The sequence below is a fragment of the Dromaius novaehollandiae genome, chromosome 10 (genome assembly GCF_036370855.1).
Source record: "Dromaius novaehollandiae isolate bDroNov1 chromosome 10, bDroNov1.hap1, whole genome shotgun sequence".
Lineage (NCBI taxonomy): Eukaryota > Metazoa > Chordata > Aves > Casuariiformes > Dromaiidae > Dromaius > Dromaius novaehollandiae.
The window spans coordinates 660419-680197 of NC_088107.1; the positions used below are offsets into that span (position 1 = coordinate 660419).

Consider the following 19779-nt stretch of genomic DNA (forward strand, 5'->3'; position numbering starts at 1 on the left):
AAAGTTTGCATAACTGCTCTAGCCTTGGAGATTGTCAGTTATTCTTTCCGTTACCCCCCATACCTCTGAGGTGGAGTCCAGGCTAAACATCACGCGTCCAGGGCATGCAGTCTCGCTGTCTCATCCGGTATCAACTCCAGATGAGCCAAAGGCCGCGTCCCTTTGGGGCTGTCAGCATCACCGGCACGCGGCAGCGCGCTCCGGGCCGCGGGGGGCCTCACCCTCGTCCCCTGCTCACGGAGAGGAGCTAGACCCCCGTATCAGCTCCCTGCAGCAGCCACCCCGACCTGCCAGGGCTCCTGCTAGCAGGGAGACCTCGCTTTGCGGGCGGCTCGGCCGCCTGCCCTGCTGCCCGGGCCCGTTCACAGGGTCGCTCTTCCTCTCCTGCGCATCTGCCCAGCGCGGGAATTGCCGGCAGCGCCAGCCTCCACGTGCTCACTGGATCCGGGATCCCGCAAGCTGCCACGAAGGATCTTCCCCTGCGCGACCGCCCCGTTGGAGAAGCGGCAGGTCCCGTCTGTCCCGGTCGGAAAAGCGGGCAGCCCCGCCGGAGCATGAGCTCCGCGACACAGGGCGGGGAGGGAGCCCCAGGAGCGCCCGTCCTGGCATCCCCCCCTCCCCGGGCACCCCGAGGTGCCCATGCCACCGGCCCTCCACCCTTCCCAGATTCCAGACCATTCCCTGCTGTTCCCATGGCAACCTGTGACCTCACTAAATTCCTCGGAGAGCTTCCAACATTTTCAGCCGAAACAAAGCTAATTAACACCATTTTCCCAACTCCCTCCCGATGGGTGGAGGCTCGGTCTCGCTCGGGGCCCGGCCTGGCTCCTCTCCGCTCCGCCGCAGCGGCCACGTGCCGCAGGCTGGCTGCAGGGCACCGCTCGGGTCTCGCGCGTGCCCATCACCGCGGCCTCTGACCACCTCCCCGCGCTGCGCAGGCGCCGGCAGCCGCAGACGTGGCACGCGGGGAGCGCCGGGCCCTCCCCGAGGGAGGAGGGTGCCGAAGGGCGCTGACGCCCGGGTGCGCAGGGGGCCGTCCCCGGCTCTGGGGACCGCGGCGTGCGAGGCCCGGGGGCTCGGCCCCGCGCTGTGGGGCGGGAGGGCGCGTGGGACGCAGCCGGGCAGGGGGCCACCGGCAGCGATGTCCCACGCTCAGCTCTGAGCGCTGGGCATGGGGGGAAGCTCCCAGGGAGAGCAGGGCCGTGGGGGCCCCGGGGAAGAGGGGGTGCCCAGGGGCAGCCGGGCACACGGGGCCCCCGCACCGCTCTGTGCCAAGCCGGGGAGGTCCCGGCCACCTGGATCCAGCCTGGCCCGGGGGTCCCACTTGGCCCAGGGGTCCCACTCAGCCCGGGGGTTGTGCCTGGTTCAAGGGTCCCACTTGGCCCGGGGGTCACACTCGAGCTGGGGGTCCTGTTTGGCTCGGGGGTCCCTCCTCGTGTGGGAGTCCTGCTCGACCCCACAGTCCCGCTCAGCCCAGGGTCTCCCCCAGCCCAGGGGTCCTGCTCAGCCTGGGGGTTCCACTCATTCCTGGGGTCCTGCCTGGTGCGGGGGTCCCAGCCAGCCTGGGGGGTCCTGCTTGGCCTGGTGTCCTTCTTGGCCCAGGATCCCCCTCCTTCTGGGGGTCCTGCTTGGCCCGGGATCTTGCTTGGCTCGGGAGTCCCTCTCGGCCTGGGATCCTGCTCGGCCCGGGGGTCCCACCTGGCCTGGGGGGTCCTGCTTGGCCTCATGTCCCACCCAGCCCGGGGGTCCTGCCCGGCCTGGGATCCTGCTTGGTCCGGGGGTCCTGCCCGGCCTGGGGGTCCCGTTTGGTCCAGGGGTCCTGCTTGGCCCGGGATCTTGCTTGGCCCGGGGGTCCCGCTTGGCCTCGCATCCCACCCAGCCCAGGGGTCCCTCTCGGCCCGGGGGTCCCTCTCGGCTCCCGGTGCGCGGAGCGGGCGAGCGGCGCTCGGCGGCGGCCGCGTGTCGGTGAGCGGCAGCGCCGACCCCGCCGGCCGCGCAGCGCGGTGCGGAGCGGAGCGGCCCGGGGGGGCGGCCCGGGGGGGCGGCGGGGCGGGGGGGGGCGGCCCCGGGGAGCGCGGCGCGGGCCGCCCCCGCAGCCGGCGGCACGGCGAGGCACGGCGAGGCACGGCGAGCCCCGGCGCGGCGCGGGGCCGGTGCTGAGGGGCGCCCGGTGCCGCCGTCCGCGGGGCCGCGTCACATGACTCGCCCGGCGGCGGGGGACGGGGCTCCCGGCCGGCGCCGCTTCCCCGGCAGAGCCGCCGCCGCCGCCGGCTCCGCGGGAGGCTCGGCCGCGCCATGAGCCGCCGCCGCCGGCTCTCCGGGGGCAGCGGGCGCCGCTGATGCGGGCGCGGGGGCTGCGGCTGCTCGCCAGGAACCCGCCCGCCGGCTCCGCGGCGGGGACCATGTGAGGCGCTGGCGGTGCCGCCACCATGCAGAAAGGGATGCGGCTCAATGACGGGCACGTCACCTACCTGGGGCTGCTGGCGAAGAAGGACGGCGCCAGGAAGGGCTACCTGAGCAAGCGGAGCTCCGACAACACAAAATGGCACACCAAGTGGTTCGCGCTGCTGCAGAACATGCTCTTCTACTTCGAGACCGACTCCAGCTCCAGGCCCTCCGGGCTCTACCTGCTCGAGGGCTGCGTCTGCGACCGGGCGCCCTCCCCCAAGCCCTCCCTCTCGGCCAGAGACTCCCTGGAGAAGCAGGTAGGGGGGACGCGGCCCCGCCGCACGGACGGGCGATGCTCCGGCTCCGGCCCCGGCCCCGGCCCCGCTCGGCGCCCCCGCACCGGGGGGGCTCTGGCCGGGGGGGGGGGGGGCCTCTCCCCACCGCTCGCGGGGCCTCGCTGCAGCGCTGCCCGCCGCCGCCACCACCTGCCCCACGCGTGACCGCGCCCGAGGGCGAGCCGGGCCGAGCCGCGCCGGGAGGCTGCGCGGCCCCGGGGGGCGATGCCCCCGCCCGCCGGTCCCGGTCCCGGTCCCGGCCCGTGCAGCGCGCTCCCCGCGGCGGCGAGCTCGTTAATTAGCGGGGAGCCAGGCCCTGCCCGGGGACCCCCCCCCCTCCCCGCGTCCCCACCACGGCTAATTAGCCGCGGTTAATTAGGCGGCTCGCTGCGGCGCGGGGCGCCCCCCGGCGGCCGCGGGCCGCGCTGTTCCGCAGCGGCGCCCCACGCGTGTCCGCGGCGCAGCGCCCGGCCCCGTTCCCATCCCCGCTGCCCGCGGGGGAGGCGGCCCGGCGGGCGGGGGCTGCAGCGGGGGCTCCGGGCGCGCCGTGGCTGCGAGCGCCGTGTGCAGTGTCACAGCCCGGCGCAAGGTCCCTGGGCGTGTGCGTGCGCGTGGGGCCGCGGGGCTGGGGGCCCTCTCCCCCCCCCCCGGCCGCCGGCTCCAACGCGGCCCCGGGGTTTACGGGGATGCGAATCCCCAAACGCTTGCAACGCCCGAGCTTCGGAAGCGGCTGCACGGGGGAGGCGCGGGGCCTTGGTTTGCGCAGGCTTCGCCCGGGTCCTGCCTCCGGCCGGTGCCGTCTGCGCGTCGCTCGCGGGCGAGCAGCGCGTCTGCGCCCAGGCCGCGGGGGGAGCAGAGCCCAGGGCTCCGCGCGCCGCGCTCTGCTGGTCTGCGGTGCCAGATGCTAATAGCTGCAGGTGGGAACGGCGCTGACACGCCAGAGGTGCCGGGAGGCCCTTGGCGAGTGCCCGTCCCCCCGGCTGCCGCGCGGGGCCCCAGGACCGAGCGGCAGGGGCGGCAAAACCAAGCAGGCCTCGGAGCGGCCTTCCGTCACCTGCGCGCACCTTTCCGACGGGCGCGGGGTGGCACCGAGCAGCGTTGCGTGAAACGTGAGGAACCCCCGGCCAGTCGGTCTGGGAGTCGTTCGCCGGAGTTTCGGGCGCATCTGGGTGCTCAGTCCATAGCGGTGTGTGCGCCAGGCGACCGAGGGGGGAAGGACAGGCTCTCAGCTGGGAACGCACATAAATCTCTGCCCATCGCTGCCGTCGTTTCCCAGATCACCTCCAGCCTGGCAAACGTAGACAGGAGCTGGCTCGCCGCAGCTGAGCTCCCCCCAAACGGCGCGCTTCGAGCGCGGCGGCCCGGCCCGCCCCGCCGGGACGAGGAGGCGCGGAAGCCCCTCGCGAGGACTGGCAGGGGCTTCCTGCCCGCTCAGAGCCCGGGCTGCCGGCTCGCGGGAGCCGCCACGCGCTTCGGGTCCGGCGCTGCGGCTCTTGCATAATTCTTGCCTGAGCAGAGCTGCCGGTGAGACGCTGCTGAGCGCTGCCCGGAGGCCTGCGGGACGGGAACCGGGAGGCCGGCCGGAGGCGGGCGACCGTTATAAGGACGTGAGCCACCTTTAATTAATTGCCTCCGGCTAACCTCGCCAAAAAGCCCCGCTACGGCAGCAAAGCGGTGCAATGCCACCAGGACCGCTGGACCGTTTCACTGTGGAGACGGAAATACCGGTTTTGGCACAGCTGTGCCTCCCGGCAGCCCTAGCCCTGCGCTGGAGCAGCCTCCCGTGCTCCGCGCCCGTCACCCCCGGGCAGCCGCGGGTGAGTGTCTGCGCGGCGGGACGCGCTGTCGGCCTGTGCTGCCAGACTCGTCCCTTCGGAGAGCAGCACAGCAGGCGCTGGTGGGCGTCCTCGCCGGGCTCAAATCGCGCTCGCCGGCCCCGTTCCCACTCTTCTTGCTGATACAGGAGGAGTTTTACATCACGTAAGCATCAAGGGCAGGATCTCACAATCCCTCCTGATTTCCGAAGGCACCTGGAAGAGTTATCCTCAATGCAAATGAGGGACTGCTGCCACAGCACGGTGCGATCCTACCAGATCTGCCCTCACACTAAATATTTACGAGGCCACTGATCTGCGCTGATTTACAAAGGTTTAGCATCTGGCTCATAATTTTGTATAATTCATTGAGACAAATTTAAATGAAAGTGCTCAAACACTTGAATGCCCACTGCTTTGCAAACTAATTAATTGCATACCAGATGAGATAAGCAGCAGAATATTTATGGTGCAGATCTGCAGCACGGCCTGGCCAGGACAGTAAAAGCAAGAAAATGGCTAGCAAAGCCGGCAGGTTTCTGAAAGAAAGGTGTCACAGTTCTGCACAACAGATACGATGTTTTCTTGCAGCTCGCCTGGTACAGAGCCGTGTTTAGCATCGCCGCTCTCTGCGAGGAGGGTTCTGAGGAAATTTCCATCATTGTCACTGATCACCATTAATTGTTTTCTGAGGACATTTATCCATCTAGACAGTTATAGCTCGAACTATGAGGACAGTATTCCCTTCAGCAGAGGAGCTTCAGATTTAGATTCCTTCTTAACTGGAATAAAACCTGGAAGGTTTCAATTTCTCCACAAAGGAGAAATTTTCAAAAAATGAGTCTTTGGAAAAAACCCTTTTTTAAAGTTCAGATGTTTTGCTTTGCCGTGGGGTTTCCGTGCTAGCAATGCAGTGTGTTCGTAGCATACAGCACGTGCGAGACTGGGGGAACAAAGTGATCTGAAAAACTGAAGCACTGGACGAAGGATTCGGACACCTCTGGAAACTTTCTTTTCTGTTTATGTTCTGCTTTTCCCCAGATTAAATGTTCTCCCAGGCAGTTTGATTTTGCAGATGATTTTAGTTTGGGGGGGGTTCAGCCCGTGGCCCGGCCGGGCGGATGCCCCGTTGGGCTGCACGGCAGCAGCCTCCGAGCGCATCCCTTCCCCGGCTCCGCGCTCGTGCCGGCCGCGTGGGCGCAGACCCCCGGGCTTCTCCCCTCGGGCTGCGCCGCGGAGCCCCTCGGCCCGGGATCCCTCCTCGCGCGCGGCGGGGCAGCGGGCTTGCGCGGATCCGGATCGGAGGCGGATTCCCAGGCCGTACCCTGGTGCCGCGAGCTATTCTTAACCGCCGGCCTCTCAGACGAGAGCCAACATGATGCTGAGTCAAGTGGCAGCGCTGAGCAAAACCCTTGACTGGGAACTCAGAAGCACTCCGAAGCAATGAGTCTTTTCTTTCCCACAAAGCCCAGGCTGCTTTTGTGGACGTACAGTAGATAACTGCAGATTTTTTTCCCCCATCTCTGAAACTTTTGCCAGCGATAGGCATAAAATGCGTTGTCCGTGCTCTCAGGGAGGCAGCGGAGGCTCGAGGGGATATTTTGTAATACGATGCAAAGCTGAGGACGGCTGGTCGGTGGGTCGAGGTGCCTGGCCGTGGTCGCCCGGTCTGGTGGCTGGAGGGCTGGTGGAGACGGCTCCCAGCAGCGCCTCTGGGAACGAGTCTGTCTCCCGCCTCCGGAGCGCGTCCGGCCCTGGTCCTGCCCCTGCTCCCTGCGCGGGGGCATCTCCCGGGCAGGGCTGGTGTGCAGGACGGGGAGCAGGAGCCCAGCGTCTCCCTGCGCAGGGGCATCTCCCAGGGGAGGACTCGTGCATGCAGGATGCGGGAGCAGGAGCCCAGCGTCTCCCTGCACAGCAGGGCTCGTGTGCACAGGACATGGGTGCAGGAGCCCAGCGTCTCCCTGCATGGTGGCATCTCCCTGGGCAGCGCTTGTGTGCAGGATGCAGGTGCAGGAGCCCAGCGTCTCCCTGCGCGGCAGGGCTCGTGCTCGCAGCACTCTGAATCTGGCGGCAGCAGCCGGGTTTCTGCCCGAAACGTGCTGTGCCCAGGAAGGTGCCGTGTGCTTCACCTTCTGGAAGACTCTGGTTTGTCCTCTGGGCCCCCGAGCACGCTGCTGGCAGGTCACCGTCGTTCTGGTTATCCGCGTTCTGCTTGTTCAGGCGAAGGACAGTGACGCGACGTGATCGCTGTGACTGATCGCGACGAAGCGGCGTCGCTCCGAGCCCCAGCGCCCGACCCCCTGCCACCGCGGCAGCTGGCTGTGTCACCAGGTGGAAACTTCCCCAGATTTGTCATGTAAAGCCAAATAAGGAGATTTTTGGAAATCGCGGCCTTCTTACAGGTGTTCTGTGAACACAGAAGCTAAAGTCTTTGCACAAATTATTCTCTCAGCTGTAAACACAGCACAGCTGATAGCGATGATGGAGCACGCTGCAAGCTGGAAGCGAAGCCGGAGGTCGCATTTGTTGCCCCCCGAGACTCGGCTGCAGCGCAGACCTCTGCGGCAGCGAGACCGGAGCAGCGTTTGTGGGGTTTGGGGGCTGAGCAGAGCAAGGTACGTTAACTGTACTGATCCCCCACTCGTGCTCAGGGCTGTGGTTTTTTTAAATGTTGACAGATCATTTTTTAAAGGGCTCAGATCCACCATAATCAATACCTCCCTTTCGTACGTCACCAGAAGCACAAATTCTGTGTCTTTGCACGGCTGCCCTTGTCTGCGGATGTCGTCCCAAGTGCAGGTGCTGTTGTATGGTCAGTAGTAAATATTTAGCTGTCCCAAGCCCCGGAGAGGTGCCGCTGTTAAACACTTTTCTGAGATCCTGCAGACCCACAGTCCTTAAACATGGATGTCTCAAGATCAAATACTTAATCTTCAAGTTTCTGCAGCTGGATGCTTAATTAATGCTCCATTTGGGGAAGGGAGAATATTATCAGATAAGCTGTCAGGTTGCTGGACTGTTGAGGAAAAAGTGTAGCGTTTTTGCATCAAAACCCTTAGTTGAAGTGATTAAAAAATATTTGTTGGAATATTTGGGTTGCCGAAGACTGGGAGTCAGTAGAGCTTGGTTTGTGATAAATGCAAAAGGCTGATGTTTACACGTGAGAGAGGAGCAAAACCCTGAAAAATAAAACAGCATTCAAAAGTCGAGAGGGACTTTTGTCAAAATGAATTATTTTGGCAGAAATTTATGGACCATTTCTGACTAAGAGATCTCTTGGCTTGAGGAACGCTGCTTGGCTCTTCCCATCGGCTCAGTTCCCCTTGGTTTGTTCAGCTGGGTCCTCGCCTCGACAGCCTGCCTCTTATTCTGCTGGAGCTTTATAACCTTTAAATTTAACTTTTTCTAGGCTCAGGTACTTCTAGCCAGGCTTTCTGCAGCGATTTGAACGTGGAAGTAACTCGGCCTGCGCACCAGGAGCGCTGGAAACCTAAATGTGTCCGCGGGAAATCTGGATTTTGGCACGCAAATCACAGTTTGTGAATTCAAACCTACGCTGCTCACAAGTTCACGTACTTTCCTGCCAGTTTTGGAGGTTTAAACCTGGTGCCAGGCCTTTCCCCCTTATCAGACATTCTCACCCAGCAGACCTGTGAAATCGGCCGCAGTGGCAGGGTGAGGGGAGGAGGAACTCTTCTTCCTCACGCAGCCCCGTCAGTTCAGGGGACCGGGGTGGATTTTCTCAGCGGCAAACACACGATTTGCAGATTTCCTGCGAATTCGGAGACCTGGTGGCAGTGGCGATGTCTGTGTGCACGCCGAGAGGGGCAAGGTGGGAGGGTTCAACGGAAGGGAAAGAAAAACCAACTGAAAATCAATATTGCAGAGAGGGAAAAAATGATAAGCTTTTAGAAACATGTTGCTACCGGAAAGGCAGCAGTAAGGGTCGTGTTCCCGCGGGGGAAGGTCTCCGGGCCGCTCCGGAGGGAGCCCCGGACCCCGTGCGGGATCCCGCTGCCGGCCCCTGGGAACGGGCGTCGCGGCCCCTCGGACGCGGTTTGCGTTCGGCCCCGGTGCCCGTGCGTGAGCGACGCTGGGGCACGTCCTGGAGCAGAGGAGGGAAACTGCTGCCTCGGGGGTTTCTCGTCACCGCCTGCGTTCGCTAGCCGCAGCCTTTGCAGCTGGGCCCCGAATGGGGGTGCGGCTCCCTTGCGCGGGCCGTTTGGGGGGTCGCGGGAGGCGGACGGGGAGGAAACCTCGCCAAGCCGAACGGCGGGGCCGGGGCAGGGCTGCGGCAGCGGCACGGTGGGGGGACGCGGGGGGGAGGCTGGTGAAGCCACCGGAGCAGCGTGCTGTAAATCGAGCAGGGAGCAAGAGTGCGTTTGGCCGCGGAGCGTGCGGGAGCTCCCGTGCAATGCCTGAACGCCTCCGCGGATGCACGGCATGGATCGCTGCCCCCGGGGAGAGGGGGACACGGGGGCTGCGTCGCCGAGAATTGCTGTAAGGAAACGTCCCAGCAAGAGCTGGTGCGGGACCCCCAAGGGCCGCGGCGGACGTGCGCTCTCCGTATCGCTTTTCCTTGTGTTTCGAAGCGGAGGATGGAGGAGCCCGGGTGTCCCTGCCTGGGGGTGGGAACGCCGGCGTCGGGCGGACGCGGGCACCTGGACGTGCACAGCCGGGACGGGCTGCTCGCGATGCCCCGGTGCTGCGGGGTGGGACGCCGGGCTGCCCGGCTCGCGGCCGAGCCCCACGGAAAGCCGGAGCGGGGTTTGCAGGGGGGCTCGAGGGAGGCACCGCGTCCTGCAGCACCTGCCTGGGCCGTGAGCCACGGCGAATCGGGGTCGGCAGGGACCCACGTCTCGGGGTCAGCAGGGATGCTCATCTCAGGGTTGGTGTGAGCCCAAGTCTTGGGGTCAGTGGGAAACCAAGTTTTGGGGTCAGCAGGGACGTACCTCTTGGGGGTCCCTGCTGACTCTGAAATATGGATCCCTGCAGACCCCATCTTGGGATCTATGGGGATCCTCAACTCAGGGTCGGCAGGGACCCATGACTTGAGGTCAGTGGGGACCTACATCTCGGGGTCGGCAGGGACCCACATCTCAGGGCGCAGTGGGGACCTGCCTCGGGGTCAGCGGGGACCGGCGCCGGCTCCCCGGTGGTCAGCTCCGTGGGGAGCTCCGGGGCCCGGCTGGCACGGGTCACCCACGAGCAGCCCCTTCCTCGGCGTGGCCCTCCGACGGGGTCGGGGGCGAGGAGGTTTCGCAGCCGCAGGTTTTGCGCGGCAGCAGGGCAGAGCTGTCTGCGGCACCGACGCCGCCGGCCGCGAGGGAGGACGTTTCCGCGGAGCTGGTCCCTGCGCGTTCATCACCCGCGCTGTCTCCTCCGTTAGTGCAAAGTCGTTCGTCGAGGTTCTGGAAGCAGAAATAGCTCCCGAGCAGCGTTTTGCTATCGTGTGCGCCCGTCTCGGTAAAAATAGCCAAACTGATGCTGGGGGCGGGGGGGTTGCAGGGAAAGCGATGGAGCAAAAGGGCTTTCTGGAGGGGGTGCTGGGGAGCTGCAGCCGGGAGAGCCGCTTCCTCCGTTGGCCCCCCGGGAGGTTCCTGCCGCGCCGGCAGCGGCAGGGCTGCACGCTGGGGGAGCCGCTTGCACCGCGGGACGGGGCCGCGGATGCCAGATGCACGCCCCAACTCTTACGCTTTTACGTTGATTATCGGTTTAAAAACCTGATGGGAAAGGAAGCGCAAACCGAGACCTGGGGCTGGAAAACCGTGGCGAGCCAGGCGCGTCCCCCCAGGGATGCGGGCTCGGACGGACCCCGGCGCCCAGCCAGGGCGCTCGCGTGGTGCAGGAAAGGGCCCCCCACACCAGTCACGTCCGCGGTGTGACCGGGGAGCGGCGTTGGAAATGCCGCCCGGGGCTCCCGGTGCGTGCACGGCGCGCCGAGGTCTGCCAGGGCGGTGTGCCCGGCTCTCCGGGGCTGACGCAGCCTCCTGCCCGGCCGGCCGGACTTTGCCGTCTCTCCGGCTGGCGCCTGCCTCGGGCTCAGGCACCCTGAAAAGTTTGGGCTAAAGCGGCTCGGCTGCTCCGGAGACTAAAGCAAAACGCGCCGTTGGCCCCTGCGGGAAACGCTCGCAGCCGCCTCCCCGCAGAGCCTCGGTGCCTCGAGGCGCTGGAGGAAGGAGCTGAGCCCTCGCTGGCGCCTGCTCTGCTTTAGGGAAGCTCCGAGCGAGGTCGCAGCAGCCCTGCGGGGACCTGCGGGCGCCCGGCAGCAGGATTTGCCGAGCATTTGATTGCAGCGGGGTGCTCGGTCCTGCCGGGGCCCAGCGCCGGGCGAGAGCCGCGGCCAGGGCGATGCTGCAGGTCAGGGATGATGCTGCCCCTCCCCGGCCTTGGCCGGGCTCCCGCGGCGGGACGGGGGGCTTCGGGATGGGGGGCTTCGGGACGGGGGGCTTTGCCCCTCCCGGCTGGCGGAGCGGCGGCCCCGGCGCGGGTGCTGCCCCGGAGGCGTTCCCGGCTGTCGCGGCTGATGCGGCAGCGTGGCAACAGAGCGGGATGTAATTCCGGAGGAGACGGGAGGCAGTGGGAGTTTTATTATTCAAATATAAAATAACTTCCTCCTTCCGAAGGCGCCGCGCTTCCTGGGAGCTGTACGGGAGCAGATCGGCGTGACGCCGTGAGCTGGGGCGCGTGCGGGCTCCCGGCTCCGCCAGCTCCCTCTTAATCCCGTGTGGGGCCGGCTATGGGGAGCGGCCACCGAGCCCGGGCCCGGCCGGGGGGCAGCGTGGGCAGCCCAGTGTCCCCAGCCGGGGGGGCAGCGTGCAGCCCCACAGCCTCCGCTCTGCTCCGCGGGCGCCGTTTAAGCTGCGCTTTGCAAAGCCTTTAGGAGGGAGCAGCAAGGCAAAAGCCTCCCCGGGGCGGCCGTCTGCTCAGGGCGCGCTGCTAAGAAGGACGGGTTTTGTGCGGCTCCCGGGGCGATCTTGCTCTGCCCGGCTGGGCCGTGCTTCCAGGTTAAAAGCGGAGCAGCCGGGAGCCGTGTGACAGGACAGCTCTTGCCAGAAGGGCTGCTCCGCCGGGAGGGTCCTCGGCTGGCAACGGCGGCGAGGCGGCAGGGGGGAGCGGGGCCGCGGGAACGGGCGCTGCCGCAAGCCCGGGGCTCGCGGGAAGGACGAGCCGGGAGCCGCCGGCCCCTTCCCACCGCCCGGGGCGCCAGGGGATGGGGTCTCGCGGGGTCTCGTGTTGGCGAGGCTTCGCTCCCGGAGGTGCTTGCCGGCCGCGCGGGGATGCCGGGACCATGGTCTCCTGGGCGATGCCGGCACCTTGTGTCCCTGCCGCACCGGGAGCATCACCGAGGAAGAGCTGCCTTTGACAGGCGCTTTCTAGCCGTGTCCCTAAGGAAAGGGATGCGGGAGCAGATGCCTCGCGGGAGCCGGGGCTGGGAGCTGGCACGAGCACCCAGCTGCAGCCCCAGCCGCTCGGGGCCGTCCCGCAGCCGCGGCGCGTGGTCGTGCCCAAGACCGGCGCGGCCGAACGGGCCGGCTCTGGCTGCTGCCTGTCCTTCGGTGTTTTCCCCCCAAATCTGCCTGACGAGGGGCAGCCTTCGCGGGAGGGACGGGCTGCCGGCGCCTCATCCCCGCGGTGCAGCTCTGCTCCCGCCGAGCTCGGGCCCCGGCTCAGCTGAGCGGCGGCTCGCGTGGGAACGAGCCGCTTCCCTCGGCCTCCTCTCCGCTGAGTTACCCGCGGTGGTACCCGGCATTGCAGTTATTACCTGTTTCCTAGGAGACCCGGGGAAGCACAGGAACAGCACAGACCCGGAGCCGGTGCCGGCTGCCACCGTGATCACAATTAGCACAAATACTGTAAATGTCAAGGGAGGCTAAATATAGCCCCCGCGCCGCGTCTCACCGTGCCGGGGCCGCCCCGGCGGGGCTCTGCGTGCGGGGGGGGGGGATCCGGCCGTGCCCAGCCACGGCACGGGGGTCCCAGCACCCACGGGAGCCGGCGCGTGACGCCGCGCTGCGCTTGCCCTTGCAGCACTACTTCACCGTGAACTTCAACCACGAGAACCAGAAGACGCTGGAGCTGAGGACGGAGGACGCCAAGGACTGCGACGAGTGGGTCGCGGCCATCGCGCACGCCAGGTATCGCCGCCGCGAGGGCGAAGCCGGGCGGGAGCGGGTCCCGCGAGAGGCCGTGGTCAACCCCCGGTCTCGGCATCCTGCACGAGTTTCTTCCAAAATAACAAAACCGGTTAGAAATGGTCTTTCAAAGCGCGTTTTCCAACATGGAAATGTCGGCACGGCCCCGTGCACCGGCGGCAGCTCCCGTGGCCGGGAGAAGCTGTTGGAAGGCCATGGGGAGAAAAACTTGGTCTTTTAATTTTTTTAGCATCCTACCAGTTCCTTAAAATGCGCATTCGGTTTCAGTTTTAATCCCCATGTGGTATCCGAACCCTTTTTGGATTAGTCAGCTCCGAGCGGCATTACGGCCGTTCCCGAACTGCGAGAACGGGCTGCGGGCCGGTTCCGCGCCGGAGCGCTCCGGGACAAGCCGTGGGGCGGGCACGGGAGCCGGGGCACCGCGGGGGATGGCGGCGGGGGCGGCGGGGCCGGGGGGGCCCCTGCAACGCGCTGACGGTGCCGCCGGCCTCGCAGTTACAGGAACCTGGCGACGGAGCACGAGGCTTTGATGCAGAAGTACCTCCATCTCCTCCAGATCGTGGAAACGGAGAAAACTGTTGCCAAGCAACTCAGACAACAGATTGAGGACGGGGAGATCGAGATCGAGCGCCTGAAAGCCGAGGTAAAGGGCCGGGCGGTGCAGGGCGGCCGCGGGAGGGGGCTGGTGTCCCCCCCGGGGGGACGTCGCAGTCTGGGCGGGGGGTCCCCGGGGCTGCACTGCAAGGAGCTCGTGCAAAGGGGCTGAATGCATCGCGAAGAGGCTTCGCTTTATCATGGTTTTGGCAGAATTCAAGGTTTTCCGCGTGCAAACGGCAGCGGCCGGTGGTGGGGTGCAGCTCGCGGGCTCCCGGGGCCCGGCGACGTCCTGCCCCGCGGGGCTCGGGCCGGGCTCGGGTGCCGGCCGGGGAGCGCTGGGGACTGCCCCGGCGAGGCGCTCCCGCGGTTCCGGAGGTGCGTGCTGCGGGAGAGGGATGGAGACTCCTTATCTTAGTGTGTTGCCTTCCCTGTTTGCATTACCCGTGGCGCGATCAGCCTCCCCTTTCTGCGGTGCAAACCTGGCAGTGAAACCCGCCGGGTGGCCCAAAGCTGGGGGAAAAAGGGAAGGAAGGGGGAGCACCGCGGAGGGGAACCCGCCTCTGCCGGAGGCGCCGGGGGATCGGGGTAACGCAGAGGGGGCTGCAGACGGACCGGCCGAGTCCCGGGCACGGGAGCAGCCTCGGTGCGTGCAGCCCGGTGCCCGGAGCTCGCGGGTGGGCCGCTGCGTGGGGCCGGGGGGCCGGCGGTGCGGCGGGGGCAGCACCGGCCCCCAGAGCCTGGCATCGTCTGCAGCCCGGGGCTTCTGCAGCCGCTCGGTGTTAGAGGTGGCCGGCACCTGGTTTTGTGCCCTTCGGAGCTTTCTGAGATACTCTGTGGTTTTCAACCTCAAATTGTGACAAAAATTTGAAATACTTAAAATTCCCACGGACGACAAGCTGGGCAGGGAGGAGCCGTGGGGGCAGGAGCAGTTTGGGATATTTCATTTTCAGCGCTTCCTATTTAACCGTGTGGATTAAGCACAGAAGGTGCACGGTAATACCAGGTTCAGCCCCAAGGTCGGGATCGCCTCGGCTGCGGGATTAGCTCCCGTGGGTCTCCCCGGCTGCGAGCAGCTTTCCCGCAGGGCTCGGTGCCGCCGGCTCCGCTCTCCAGCCAAACGGCATCACCCGAAATGGCTCATGCGGGTTGTTAGGCAAAAATGCAGTTGCTTCCCCGTTCCAACACGGTGCGTGCTGTGAGCTGACCTAATTACGTCCCTTTTCTGCTCTTAATCCACCCCGGGTCAAATTTTCAATCATGCTTCTCCAGCGGGGTCGAGGCCTCGGTGCCGCCTATTGACATTTCCAGCCAAGGAAAAACGGGAGATGTGGGCAAACCCTGAGCCCAGATCACGGATTAGAAATGCCGGGCAACCAATAATCCAGGGACTGGCGAAGAGTCGCAGTTAATTAGCATTTTTCTGTGCTCAGATACGTTTGACTTCACCTTGTGTTGGCTTTTTGGGTTTTTTTTTACTCTTCTGCATTCTTTGAAGTAGAGATCAAATGATCAGCTTCTCCTTTAAAGTGCAAATTTTGATTACTCGATTTAAAACGAAAACAAAGAAAACATAAAACAATACAAACAACCCCCCCACACACACACACGCAGTCCTTTTCCCAGGCCGCCCGTTTATCAGCCGAGCAGCCGCAGCCTCCCCCCGGCCCTGGGAAGAGCCGCTGCCAGGCAGCAATTGATGGGGAACCCGCAGTAATTTCATTTAGTTTTTAATAGGCTGTGTGTGACGAGCCCTAATCGTTAATTAATTAGGGCCTCGCAGCTGGCGAGTCATTTTTTTGCAGAACTGCCGCAGTTCTGCGCTGCAGGTCCCTCCCGAAGACCTGGAGAGGGGAAGGTGGGAGCTGAGCGCTGCTGCACCGCGTCGCAGTGACCTGTCTAGCTCCTTATTTTGAGGGGGGGGGATGGAGAAAAAGTGTTTTTTCATTACAGGTTGGAAGAGAGACATTTCATATAAAATACTCAGTTTTGTGGAAATACCTTCCCGTTTGTGGGCTATGACCGTGCAATAGGAGCAGTTGCTCCCTCTGTCCCCCTTCTCCAGGCCATCATGTCTTGTCCCCATTTATTTTTCTTTCCTTTGCAACAGCTCAGATACCAAAGGAACCAGCACATGCTTAACTTGTGTTACAATCAGTATTGCTCTCAGTTCCCAGCTTAGCTTAAAAGCAGGGTTCCCGGACTGCAAAATGTCCAAATGAAAACCTTCCTTTTTTTTTTTTTTCTTCCCTTCTCTCCAAAACCGGACTTTTTTCCCCTGGGAAAATACTCTTTGAGATTTGTTTTTATTATTTTCTATCAGATCAAAGTTCACACTTTTCCTGGTTTTAGTTTGCAAATAGCACCTTTTCCTTTTTCCCCCCTTCTTCCCCTTTCCTGCAGCTTTTGAAATGGTTAAAGTGGGGCAGGGAGAAGGAAGTGAGCGAAGGAGGGGGAAAGGACAAGCGTGGCGCAGTGAGACTCCAAATGCTCCAAACGGGGAGGATGCCGTCCGACCTGTGCTGGAAAGCTGGGGCTAAACTAGAGTCTGTCCCTGCCTGCAAGTCGCAGGGTGGAAAGGACTCCAGATTTTCCTGCTGTTTTCTTTCCAGCTCGTTTTTTAACCAACTCGCAGGTGCAGACTCTTAGGGAACAGCTCTGCGGCTTGCGCTGGGACCGGCAGGGTTTCCAGCTATTCCCGTCAATTCGGCGTTCCCATGGGTGCCCGGTGCGCGCGCTGGGCACGGGGGTGCCGAGAAGCCGGGGGGGCCCCGCGCCGCCCCGCGCCCACGCGCTTGCTCTGCCCGCAGATCGCGGCCCTGCTCAAGGACAACGAGCGCATCCAGTCGGGCCAGAGCAACGCGCCCAGCGACGACGACAGCGACATCAGGAAGATCAAGAAGGTTTGTCGGGGCGGGCGGGGATGAGCGGGGCCCTAACGCCTATTTGGAGACCGAGACGTATTTGGGGAGTTATCTCCCCTTACAGGCTTTTTGCAGGGAAACGTGCTCTGCAAAACTGAAACCCTGTGTTCGTTGCATGGGCTCCTTTGGGCCCCCCCGTTCTCCTCCCGCGGGCAGAGGCCCCTCTGCCCGGCCGGCTCGCGTGCAGACGGTGCCTCTCGCATCTCCCCTGTGCAAAGGCTGCTGCTCAGACTTCAATTTTCCAGAAGGAAAAACCCCACCCAAGCAGAATTCCCTGCGGGGAGCGACAGACCCCGTGAGATCCCACAGGGAGATTTCCCTGGAGCGCATGCTTCCCTGGGGGAGCAGACCGTGCGTCGTGCCAGCGCTGCTCGCTGCGCCCTGCTCTGGTGTCCCCAAAACTACCAGAAAATCAGCTAAGCGTGACGCTAAGGTTTGGCACCCCGGGTGCTCGTGCGGATGCACACGCGGGCAGGGCTGGGCCGGGCTGCGGCTGCTGCCCGTCTGCGCGACCAAGGATCAGAGGGTTTTTCTAGCTACCCCAATATATCTCTGTATCGCTGCCCGGGCGTTGGGGACGCGAGCCCACCGGTGCGCCGGGTGCCGGGTGGAGGGACGGCCAGGCTTCTGCACCAGGTAGCTGAGGACTTTCATGCCCAGCGTCGTGCCAGCGCGGCGGGGGGGTCAGCAGTCAATACCGCATCCCTCCTTCTCCTAGGAGACTTGCATCCATCTCCGTAAAGGGAAGCGAGGACGTTGTGTGCAATAAGAAAGGGCGTTTAAATGAGTTACTGTTCGTTTCCCAGCCAAGAGGGTTCAGAGAAGTACAAATATCAGAAACCGTTCTGTACGCTTGAGCCCAAAGCCGGTGCAGCATCACGAGGCGTCGCTGCCTTGCAGGGGCACCGCAGCAGCGTCTCCCCGCGATCCCGTGGGCCGAGGAGCCGCGCGGTGTCCGCAGGGCGCTGGGCATCTGCCCGCCTCGGCGCCCCGACCCCCGACGAGCTCGTTCTCGTCCCCGCAGGTGCAGAGCTTCCTGCGCGGCTGGCTCTGCCGGCGCAAGTGGAAGACCATCATCCAGGACTACATCAGGTCGCCGCACGCCGACAGCATGCGCAAGAGGAACCAGGTGGTGTTCAGCATGCTGGAGGCCGAGGCCGAGTACGTGCAGCAGCTGCACATCCTGGTCAACAACTTCCTGCGGCCGCTGCGCATGGCCGCCAGCTCCAAGAAGCCGCCCATCACGCACGACGACGTCAGCAGCATCTTCCTCAACAGGTGAGCGCGGCGCAGAGCCGTGAGCGTGGTGCAAAGCGGCCCCGGGGCAATCCGCGTCGCTCCGTCCCGCCTCCGAGGCGAGGAGCCGCTTCCTTCCCGTGCGTCCGGCTGTGATGGAGGGAGGGACGGTGTCTTTGGCCTCGACAGCAGCCCGTGGGCAGCGATGGAGAAGCGAGGAGGGGAGAAGGTGCCTCTCGCAGGGATGGGGACGGGGACGGGGACGGGGACAGCAGGCAGCATCTTTCCCATGGTGCAATGGAGCCGGAGCCAGAGCCGCCCCGGCGCGCGGGCAGCAGCCGTGCACTGGCTGCAGCGGCAACACGGCGCTCAGCGCCGGCTCGGGCCAAGCTGGGGCGATGCCAAGTGTGTCGCCGGCACGTGCCGGGCCCCCGCGGGCGCAGCAGCGAGCCCGGTCGGCAAGCCCCGGGGCTGCGGGGCCGGGGATGCATCGCCTGCGCGGGAGCGTCGCGGGGCAGAGCCGGCCGCCGCGGCCCCGGGTGCACGGTGCTGCACGGCACAGCAGCTCCTGCCCCGGCCCCTGCCGCAGCGCCCCGCCGGTCCTCGTGCAAAGGGTTTGCTGATCCTTGTTGCACCGGCCCGGACAGCCTGCCCGGGACGCGCGCGTTTGGTATCGAAGGACAGCAAAGAGCAACGCAAACAGGTGTCTGCAGGGTGCCGAAGTGTTTGCAGGGGTGTGAAAAAGCCCCGTAAAGACGTGGGAGAAGCAGGCGGGGCGGGGAGAGCGGCGTGGGGGGATGAGGCAGGTCTCGAGCGCGGCGGGAGCACCCGGGCAGGGGAGGCAGCCGCGCTGCCTGGCCGGGGGAAGGCAAGGGTGATTTATCGACGGCTGGAAATTAAACAAATGCATTGCCTTGTTGTTGGCAAGCGGAGATGAGTGGCGGTTACCAGCAAAAGTCATAAATTTCCCAAGGGGAGGAGAAGCGACACGGAAGGGGAAAGCCTAATTAGCTTCCAGCCTGCAGCAAGGGGGACGGAGACGTGCAACGCGGCCGGCGCTGGGCACCGAGGACCAGCGGTGCTTTGGCCCCTTCGCGGCCCCTCTGCAGAGGGGGCCGGGGACGGTGCGAGGTGGCTCTGCTGCAGGCAGCGAGGGTGGCTCTGGGGTTTAGGGGTTGGAAACGTGCAGGGCAGAAGCTGGGGCGAGCCGGCGGTTTGACGGCGAGGCTCTGTGGGAGGCTGCGGGTCGTTTTTGGGCATTGCACCAGGAGCCCGGCCGGAGCTCGCCCCTGCGCCAAAGCCCCCCTCGCCCCCCGCACGGCCCCGCAGAGCCGCTCGGCGTCCCTCCCGCACCACGCTGTGTCCCCGGCCCGTGCACCAGCTCTCCTAATTTGATCTGATTATTCAAGATTCGCTTCGTGTTCCTCTGCCTTTTCACCTCCTGCTTTTTCTTGCAGTGAAACGATCATGTTCTTGCACCAAATCTTCTACCAAGGCCTGAAAGCGAGGATATCCAGCTGGCCGACGCTCGTGCTGGGTGAGTGCGTGCCGCCGCTTCGCTGCGTTTCGGTCCCTCATTCTCCCCAAGGAAACCTCGCAGACCAGGCGCCGATCCGCCGTAGCACGAAACGCATCGCGCTGCGCGTCGTCGCCGGCCTCCGTGAGGCTTCGGGCCGCGGCGGTGCAGACGCGGGGCCGCAGCACGTCGCGGGGCAGCGGTGGGTGGGAGGGTCGGGCCGGGCCGGCGCCGGGCTCGGAGCAGCGCGCTAACCGCCGCGTCCCGTCTGCTCGCAGCCGACCTCTTCGACATCCTGCTGCCCATGCTGAACATCTACCAGGAGTTCGTGAGGAACCACCAGTACAGCCTGCAGATCCTGGCGCACTGCAAGCAGAACCGCGACTTCGACAAGCTGCTGAAGCACTACGAGGCCAAGCCGGACTGCGAGGAGAGGACGCTGGAGACCTTCCTCACCTACCCCATGTTCCAGGTGACCGCCGGCACCGGCCCCGGAGACGCGAACCGGCGCACGGGCTCCGAGGGAGGGGGCTGCAGGGGCATGGTTGTACCTGCAGCCTCCGAATGAAGGTGCCGGGTTGCCGGTGCTGCACAGCCCGGGGCTCCTGGGTGCCACCGTGCCGCCCCGGAGGAGCTGCGGGAGGGGGGACGTGGTTATCCCAGCACGGCGGGATGGAGATGGGGCGCAGCAAGGTCCCGGGCTGAACCCGAGGCCGTTCCCGCTCCTCGGCGCGTTGGAGCACGAGGCCTGGAGCCCCTGAGCCTCCCAGGCCGCCGGCGGGCACTGGGGGGGGGACCTGGGAGGGGGCACCACAG

At 65.0% G+C, this 19779-nt stretch overlaps 1 protein-coding gene across 2 annotated transcripts in view; it reads left to right on the forward strand.

Moving 5' to 3' along the window:
* Positions 1 to 2214: 2214 nt before the first annotated feature.
* Positions 2215 to 19779, forward strand: part of RASGRF1 (Ras protein specific guanine nucleotide releasing factor 1) — a 30479-nt gene continuing 12914 nt past the window's right edge. For both annotated transcript variants that reach the window (XM_064517790.1, XM_064517791.1), the window contains exons 1-7: positions 2215 to 2705; positions 12569 to 12675; positions 13189 to 13336; positions 16098 to 16190; positions 17236 to 17489; positions 18905 to 18984; positions 19242 to 19435. In XM_064517790.1, the coding sequence (XP_064373860.1) occupies positions 2430 to 2705; positions 12569 to 12675; positions 13189 to 13336; positions 16098 to 16190; positions 17236 to 17489; positions 18905 to 18984; positions 19242 to 19435 (1152 nt within the window). In that variant the 5' untranslated portion in view covers positions 2215 to 2429. The remainder of the gene's footprint in view (positions 2706 to 12568; positions 12676 to 13188; positions 13337 to 16097; positions 16191 to 17235; positions 17490 to 18904; positions 18985 to 19241; positions 19436 to 19779) is intronic.